Raw genomic sequence first — 10,002 nt, 5'->3', positions numbered from 1 at the left:
TCTCTTCTCAAGTTCAATCGAATGCCAAAATTGGGTGGTGCATCATCCCACAGCAAGGAAATGATCCCAAACATACACCAGTGCTCTCTTCCTTCTTAATGATGATGTTCCAATTAGTTTGTTTCGGGAAGCCAATTGTTTGCCCCATATTGGGTCAGCCTCATAATGGCTACCTTGACTGTCATTGGCCAAACTCTGGTCCTCATGTTGACAAAGGCCAATAACAGACTCCAAAGGCAATCAAAAGCCTGGAATCAAGATAAGGTTAGACACTGAAAGCTTTCTTTTCCCTGCACCGAGGAAGTGAGTGAATACACCTGACAAATCAGAAACAACTGAGAAGCCAACTGTCCAATTGCTTGTGGTCCCCTAAAATGAAGGGACTATGTATAAAAATGGTTGTAATTCATGCATGGATCAGCGTATATGGTGGTAAATACTATAATTTAGGAAATTATAGGAGTACGGAGCGAAAAGAACATGAATTGTACCACTGTCCAAATACTTATGGACAAATATTTTTCCAATTAGTGTTGCATTTATGGATCCAATATATATGAAATTATAATAAAATACAAAAACAAAAATGTTTGTCTTTTTCAAAGACAGGCAAGCGACATGTTTTATTTGAAATATTTGGAGTTACAGTGAAATATGTACAGAGTAACATCACAGGATATCATATTATATTGTCATTTACAAACACAGAGGACTGTTTCAGTAGAAAATTATGCTTGTGTCGATAAGAGATATTTGCACTAGCAGAACACACACACACACATAAGCACAGAACCAGGTTTCTTCTAGTGTGTCTCTCATTTCACCTGTAATGAGAGAAGAACATATATATTAGTACATGGCAAACAAACTGTACTTTGTCACAATTGAATGAACAATAAAAGCTGACACTTCCTCACAAATAAATGCTTTATTTACATAAATATTTAGAATTTCCATGTCTATTTAAACAGAAAATTACTTACTATTGCCGTCAAACCTATAGTTATGTGTTCAGTTGCACACACAAACACATAGGCCACACTCATATTTTTCGGAAACACAGATTTACTGTTTCTGACTGATTTTGTCTGTAAAAATAAGGCATGTCATCATCAGCAACAGTGTGTTTTGTTCTGTTTTGCATCAGTAAAATTACAAGGGCTATTTAAGGTTATGTTCCAACGAAAACACATCTTTGGTCTTCAAGATCATTTCAGAGGTACATACGTATGGACTTGAAAAGATAAATGCCAACCCAATAATCTGATCCAAGTAAGATATTGTTATAATTCTTTTAGATTCTAAATAAGACATATTTGAAGATTGTTTTGAGCCAGTACCCACGATTTCAGATTTTTCATGAAGAAAAATGATTACATTCCAGGATCTAACAACAAGATTTGTGATGCTTTACCCAACCCCAAAGCTTATAATAAGAAAATAATTGGCTCAAACACTCTCCTGGATGTGGAGTAAAGGTTTGCAAAGTTTCATGACAATAGAATGACTATGCACTGAGAAAAATGGTTTTATCGTTCAAAATCAAGTTTTGAGAAAAGATAGAAATGCTAAGTAATTATACTGATTTCACCATACACAAAGTGTAATCATTGAAAAGGTGGTATTATCTTCCACTATCAGGTCAACTACAAAGAGTATAAAGCGATAACACAGAGCCCATTCATTATGGTAAATTTCTGCGAAATCTACGGTTGCTCAAATCGAGCTGATCGGGCGAGACAGTCGATTATTTACCCACAAGACAAAAGAAAATCGAAGGTTGTCAACGGAAATAAGAGCAAGGTGAAACCGTGCGTGTTGCCCATCCTGCCCCGGGTTACCAATGTGGTTACCTTGATGGCAGTAGCTCCGATGCTGTAGAACAGAGAGATGAGGAAGAGGAAGATGAAGGCAATGGCAATGTCGGCTGCGCCGGAGTCGTCCTCCACGTCAATGGAGTAGCAGTCTTCTGAAAGGAAGGAGACGGCATTAGAACCGTCACATGGTTCATTGGTTCATTATTTTAAAAGAACATTGTTTCTTCTCCTTAGCTTGTTGCTAGTGCTAGGTGCTTATTTCATAACTTTTGTTGTTCCAATGGTTTAGGGTAAAATAATAATAATAATAATAATAATAATAATAATAATAATAATAAACACTCCATTGCTTTCCTTTTTTAAAGTGCCAATCCAGCGTTCTTTCATATTCATAAACAGCCTATTTGATACCTGGCAAATATAATTTTTGGAGCAGTATCGATTCAACGTGGCTGCATTCCTAAATTTCTCATTTATATGCTGTTTTAAACTTGTCCGTGTTTCCAACAGGGGAGGGGATGGGCATGGCATTCCCGCTTGCATACTCCATCAGTCGCCAGAGGTGTTCTCCATTTATTAAGCCTCTGGTGCCGAATATACCCACTGAAGTGCATTCATCTACGCACTTACCCTGGCCAAATTATACAATTTTGGACAGCATTCTGAAAACTGAATTGCTCCCCAGGGACCCCCACATTTATTTTATAATTCATTCCTAGTCATCCCTAGGATCCGGTATTGGAACCCAGTGTGCATGCCCTGGTGCCAGAAACATGGCCTCCATAAACTGCCTTCATGCGCCATTGATTAGTTCCTATAGGAATTCATGGAACCGGTAAGCAGACGATGTCTCCATTTCTTATACCATGTCGATGGTTTCCAGCAATATTTCCATTCACAATCAAATGTTTTTGGATTGTTATAGCGGTGAGATGTTGCTCCTCGTGTATTTTCAATTGGCCACGGTGGGGAAGGTTACGTAATCGCCCTTTGGTCGGCCATGTTGAATGTAGCTTACCTTTAAAGAATGACTATAACTGTTTTGATTGACACGGTTCTCCAGCTAAGATACTGTCACCCACAGTGGCCCACATAATCCAAGTAGTAATCCAAAATGTAATGTTTGTTGCCTTTATAATTATTCCTCAGTTTTATGATATGGCGCAGTCTCAGACTTCCAGATAAATAAATACAATAAAAAAAATCGTTTTTCTAAATCCTTTAAAATAAACTACGACATTTGGACATTTGTTTGTATAAAAGTAAATTGCATCTTGCGCACTGCTGTATTGTTACCATGCGCACGCGTTGTCAATGGCTATTACCCGTTAGCTACTTCGTACAGTTGTATATCACTGTAAATATCTTTATTGTTGTTATCGTTGGGTTTCCACTCGTAATTCCAAAAGTTATTTGAGTGTTTGTTATAACGGTAGCTTTAACGGTAGCTTTGACTCGCCTGGGACCACTTGTTTTGGAACCAAGAGCAATGCTGTATATGGCCAGCAGTGTTAGCTTTTTGTTAGCGAAATAATACTTTTGGTTGGAAGTCGGCATCAGAATTCAGTGGACCCAGTACCACTTAAAGAGAGAAATGTGTCTGCATTAAGTATTAAACACCAGTCAGTCTTCCGTTAACATATCTTTCCATTCTTTTTAAGGTTTTGATCTAGCTTGCGTCAGGCCTAGGTCTTTCCGTTTTGGTCATGTCGTAAGAAATTAGTTACCAGACAGTCCATCTCACTGAGAGAAGTTTAATCTGCGCAAAATACATTCTTTTTAATGTCAAACCCAGCTTCAAAATACGCGTTGATGGCAAGTGATTAATCTTCCTCTGCAAGCTCTTAAAGAGGAAATACTAGTAATTAACTACTTGTATGGTTGACTGATGCTGTCGCCTGGCCGGCTGCCGTTTTCCTGGCGTTTTCCTTGCTGGGCGTTCACACGTACTCCTGGCAGACCTTCTCCTTTAGTCTCTCGCGTGGAGTATTTATTGTTATTTTATTCTTTTTGATTTCCATCACCTGGCTTCTGAAGAACCCGTTTGGCGAACCAGAGAGATGGTAGAACCTGCACTGCTCTTACGAAAGACTTAGACACAGAGTCGATAGAGGACGCAGACGAAGAGACACATGAACGGGGACACAGCGGTTTGTTGAGCGAACAGCACGGTAAAAGCACGTCCCGGCTACCTTTCCAGCCCCTTTTCTCTGTGTTATAGGCGGAATGACAGAGAACCCCAAGGACACAACTGACTGTGGATGAACTGACCCACGGAGGAGGGGAGCTGTGTGGCAGGTTTAATGTTCTTTAATATATTTAATATTATATTCTTTAATATATATTATAATTTAATATCTTTCCCATCTAAAATGTGCCTCTCACTCATAACCATTTGTCTCTAATTAGTTTAAGCTCCTTTTGTTAAGCTGACCTAAAGGTTATTTTTTATAAAGCAACAATTTGTTTTTGTTTTTTTGTTGTTTTTTCACATAATGTGCATCTTTTTAATGATAGCTTTTCTTATATAAATAAATGGTAGCATTTCATAATGTGCAACATAGAACATGCAAGGCTTTATCTAAAGTACCAATTCACCATCCTGTGAATTGCAGTATGGTAGACAAGGCTGGGCTTACAACTGCTAATGCTGAGAACCAGCTCCTAGCCTTTTCCTCTCTGTGGGCTAAAACAGGTGGCATGACCCTCACCTCTCACCACATCACCTCATGAATCAGACCCAAGTGTTAAACAAATCATAATAATGTTTAAGAGTGCTGCATGTCTTTCACGTTTTACCCTGCAGTGTAAAAGCTAGATTCTACCAGTATCTTCACGGAGTGAGCCCTTGTCTCGGCTCTGAGGGCTATGGCGGGATGTTTGCATTACCTTGACCGCCCACCCCAGATTAGAACATGTAAACCACACAGACTGCACAGACATGCCTCTTTTTTATTCATTTATTTTTATTGTCATTTTGTTTCTGCATTTTTAAAAACTTTAAAGATAGAGAGGCACACTCAGACAGACAGACAGACAGACAGACACTGCAGTCAGACTGAACCAGGCACAAAGGAAGGGCAGGGACAGGAACGGGAGCGTGTGTGGTCAAGGCAGGCAGCTGCCATGACGACCCAAATCTAAGCTAACGGTGGAGGCCCTCTTGGAGATGCTGTCGATGGTCCTGACTACTGCTCTGGTTACGTTGTTGGACTCATGGTGTACCGCACAGCCGTACACGGTGCCCTTCTCCCAGTCCTCAATGCTGACAGACAGCTGGCTGTACGCAGAGTATAGACTATCCACTTCAACCACCTTGGTGGTCTGGAACTTTGGTCTATCCATGGGCACGTCGTCGGCAAGCCAAGAGAATAGCACCTCCTTGGGGTAGAATCCTTTAGCGTAGCAGACCAGGGTCACTTTTCTGGTGCTAGCCCTTTCGGTTGGGATCATTATAAACACGGTGGGGCGCTGCATCTCACGTCCTGAAAATATGCGATGCTGGTTATGACTTTGGTTAAACTCAGTGCTTACAGCACTGCTGTGAAGGGCGCACAAGATCAAAGCCCGAGGCAAAGAATCAACAACACCTGTCTGCGTACAAGGGAAAGTTTCACATGTCTGATTATTGTGAGCAAGGCCCTTAACCCCACTTTGCTCCAGGGGGGAATTTGTCCCCTGCTTAGTCTAATCAACTATAAGTCGCTTTGGATAGAAGCGTCAGCTAAATAACAAATTATTATTATTATTATTATTATTATCATTATTATTATTATGTTATGAAACCCAGAAACACAACAGACAAATAAATGAGATAAAACGTGATCATAATATATATGATCATGTTTTTTTTTACAAAAGTTGCGAAGCCTCCATCGCTTTGCAACTGCTTTTGATCAAATTGGAGCCCGGAGGAGGAACTTACGGTTATCTCGATAGTAGGGCGTGGAAATTGGAGTTATGGAATATTCGTGCATCACTATGCATGTGTACTCTGTTCCATTGGCCCAGTCGTCGTACTTGACATGGAGTGTTGCGATTCGGGATTTTCCCACATTTTCGGTGGTGGACATGAGGGCCGTGCCATCTCCGTTTCGCCACTCAACATTGATGATGCCTCCCAAATCCCCGGTGATTTGGCATCTCAGCTCCACCCGGCCATGCAGGAACAGCTCCGTGGTGGACGGTTCGGCGATTGTCACCTGAATGGGAATTCCTTCACAATCTGTGGAGCAGGTATACAAAATGTAAGAACGCAATTTGTCACCACCTGTCTTGAGTTTTTAAAGTGGCCAAACTACTGATCTGCACACAGAGAGAGCAGTGGGAATGTGAGAATGACATGCGGTACCATAAGGAATGAAAGCAGTTGCCAAAAGGCCAAGGGCCATTGTGCAGCCATGTGAAGCCATCATAGCCGCTACACGCTTATCCAGAGTGACGTGTGTACTTTGGGGTTAATTTTATGTAAAAGGAACACTGCAAATAGAGGAAAAACCCAGTGCAATAGACAGACAGATAGATAGACAGACAGACGGACAGTCAGGTAGACAGACAGATAGATAGATTGATAGATAGACAGATAGACAGACAGACAGACAGACAGACAGACGGACAGTCAGACATACAGATTGATAGATAGACAAACAGAGTCATAGTCAGATAGATAGTCAGAGACAGACGGATAGTCAGATAGAAAGATAGATGGATTGATAGACAGACAGATATGTAGATAGACACTTTAAACGTACTGCCAGAGGGATTGCTGTAAGTGGCCGTCCTCACAAAGTTTCCGCCTTTGTGGGTAATTGCACAGGAGACGACGTCGTCAGATTTCCACTGCTTTTCAGAAAGATGCAGAAAGCTGGAGACGCTGTAATTTCCGCGAATTTCCACCACGGGCAGGGTTGTGATGCCATCAGTCAACACCTTGCCATTCCTGCGCCATGTAAAAGTGAGTTCCTTGGGAGAAAATTCACTGGCAAAGCAGGCAAAGGAAGCGATCTTGTTGTCATTTAGCTGGTCCTCAGTCGGGATCATTAGATAAAGAGTGGCAGAGTTGATTACGACTGAAAAACAAACACAAGCACGTGTATTGATGTGTGCAGACACCGCCGAAAAACGGACACAAGCACAGGCATATAAATGTGGAAGCAAAAAACCAAGGTTGTACGGAAAGAAAACACGATACATCTCAGTTATGATGGCACGTGTGGTTTGGCTGCATTACCCGATATGGAACCCATTGGTAGATTCACACTCAAAAATGCTCAGTGCGAAATCAACACAGCATGCATGAGGACTCAATGAAATGTGGTTTGGGCAGGACGGATACAGTTGAGTCAGTGAAGATAATCACACCATTTTGTAAGTTACCACCATCGGATCAAAGTACTTTAGTGTCCTTTTTTTCGACCTAGATATGACACATTTCCTTTCCTTCTGAAGCACAGTAGCGCACTACTTGTGCTGAACAAGGAGGGAAAAGCAGTATCCACACATCCAGGCCCGTATCTTGAACGTTCAATAACTCACTTTCTTTTTCTTTCTTTTTTTCAGATGTTAGAATAAAAATGCTTCCAAAAATACAGTAAGAATTCCTCACATCTGTTACTGAGAGTTAGAAGCAGACAGAGTACAGCTGTGAGTAATGTAACGGACTGCTGAGTGCAGCTACAGAGAAGGCAAGCAATGAACGGGCTTCAGTGTGTATATATGTGCAATGGACAGGAGCATATTACATTACATTACATTACATTACATTACATTACATTATTGGCATTTGGCAGACGCTCTTATCCAGAGCATATTTCAGTGTGCTCATCGATTTATCTTTTTTTTGCATTCATTTTGTGAGCGACTTTAATTTTCCTTTTCTTTGGTGGGCACCTGCAGTAGTAGTCCTACAACAAGGTTTACATATGGGCACGATGTTGTGAAAGTTATACTGTAATCAAATCCATGTTCCCGAAACTTCAGAATCCATTATAAGGCCATGGCCAGTACAATGACTGGGTTGGGTTCAGCTAACACTTCACATTGACTCACCATTAAAAGGCAGTGTTAGTTTCCTAACAAATACAAGTTCAGTTTGGTGAGTTCAGCGATCAGTACACCAAGCTCGCCAAGTTGCATTTATGCACTTGCTTCTGTGAGGAAGCGCTTGCATTTATATGCAGGTCGAAGCTACGGACAAAAGATAACCCAAGTATAGGTTTCATGCACTAGTCATTCTAGCCAAAAAATACACATCATTAAAATTGTGGTGGATTGCTTGACATGCCCACATTGAAAAAGTGACCTAATTTCTAATTGATCATTAACGTATGCTTACTGTATCGTGCACATCCCTATTCAGCATGATTGCAATGTGTAGCAGCCGCCTGTGGCGGTTCGCGCAGTTGCAGTTCTCTACTGAGATATTCACTTTAAAAGAAGCCGATGCACCATGCGGTAAAATTCATTTGGTAGTCCTAAACTATGAGTTTCTTTTGGGCAGCAGTAATATATTATTATTATTATTATTATGAGTAGTAGTAGTAGTAGTAGTAGTAGTATGTTTTACCCCCAACCCAATCTGTACAATTAACATCTGATACATATTTTTATTGAATTCTTGTCTGCATTGCATCACCGTGGAAGCAGACTACAGTACATTTCTGTGGGAAGGGCACACTTTATCCCTGTATGATACTTATTTATATATAAGGCATACCCACAGAACCATACTTGCATGCACACACACACACATGCACACACACACACAACACACACTTGCAAATACACACTTTTTATGCAGCTTATTAAAGTATTGGAGTCTTGTACATTACATATCGATTGACCTTACGCAGAATGCAGTAAGGTCAATCCATATGTTCTGGCCTTATAGACTAATACATTCAAATTCCCATTTATCAGTTTAAATTCACAATATTATGAGACTAAAAACTGATGCAATGCACATGGCTAAATATGTTACAATTAAGGCTCAGAATATATATATTCTGATATATTATATATATATTATATATATTTTTTTTTTTTCAATTTTGGGAGAAATAGCACATATTACTTTTTATTATATAGGGTAAATTGTGTATATGTTGTTCGATGGCACTGTAGTCCAGTGGGTGATTGGCTACATCCACCAATTTGTCCACTAAAACGTTATTTTACCTACAAGATTTTTTCTTCGGAGAAAATACAACAATTTCAGTGAAAATAAGCAATAAGCAATTTCAGTTCTCAAGCAACAGTGAAATCCAACAACACCGGAAATAAAAGAAATAAAGAAAACAAGTACATGAGAAAAGGTCACCTACCTTCAGGAAGGACGAGTCTTGCTTTCTCGGCGGTACCACCCGAAACTGCTGCGGAACATTGGTAGGCCTTCTCACTTTCCCAGTCGGATTGTTTCACTTTCAGGTGGCTGACAGCGGTGAATGTATCGTTGTCCCGTACAGATGGATACTGAAGGAAGCCGTCCGTCAGAACATTTCCTGCCTGACTCCATGTGAAGGTCAAATCGTCAGTCAAGAAATTTTTAGCCACGCAAGCCACTGTGACGTAGCCATCTACTGGAGAGCCACAACTAAGCAAAGGGAAGACACTTTGAGCTTGTTGAACACCTGGAGAAGAACAAGAACAAGAACAAGAAGAAGAAATTTTTATTGGGCATTTACATCACAGGCCGATATTGTTTCTTTTTTCTTTTCTTTTTTAGTTAAGGCAAAACAGGATATTCAACTGATGTTTTGGTTATTTATTTAGACACATTGATATGTGTTATTAGGCTACTAAAAAACGTTAAATACAGATAATCCCCCATTTCTCTGTCATATACTGAACGGAGACACTTTTTTTTTGTTCATGGTCTTAAGACATTTTAGCCTAGGCCTACTTGATTTATGTTTAAAGTACATTCATAGACGTATTTTGTTATTGCTTTAACAGTTTGATTTGTGTATTTCTTTTATTTTCTTTTTTTGCTTACGGTTAGTCCGATTGACCGTCATACATAAATTCACAGTACTGAGACAATATAAATTCCACGCATATGTGTTGGAACTGAGACTTTAAGAGAGTACTCTCAAGAAATCAGGTTACTAGATAACGACAGCTTCTACCCACTTCACTGCTTCGTCCTAAAATAACTTCACGAAGATCGGCCGTGGCCCCGCAATGG

General features: G+C 40.2%; 1 gene segment (V, D, J or C); it reads right to left on the bottom strand.

Annotated features, from left to right (window-relative positions):
• Positions 1-589: 589 nt before the first annotated feature.
• LOC133122031 (Ig mu chain C region membrane-bound form-like) lies at positions 590-9,275 on the bottom strand. The segment is given in 5 exon segments: positions 590-824; positions 1,854-1,969; positions 5,743-6,042; positions 6,569-6,886; positions 9,140-9,275. Coding segments are annotated over 4 exon segments (714 nt in total).
• Positions 9,276-10,002: the final 727 nt, after the last annotated feature.

The sequence above is a fragment of the Conger conger genome, chromosome 2, assembly GCF_963514075.1.
Source record: "Conger conger chromosome 2, fConCon1.1, whole genome shotgun sequence".
In the NCBI taxonomy this organism is placed as follows: Eukaryota; Metazoa; Chordata; class Actinopteri; order Anguilliformes; family Congridae; genus Conger; species Conger conger.
This window is presented reverse-complemented; position numbering and strand designations above follow the sequence as displayed.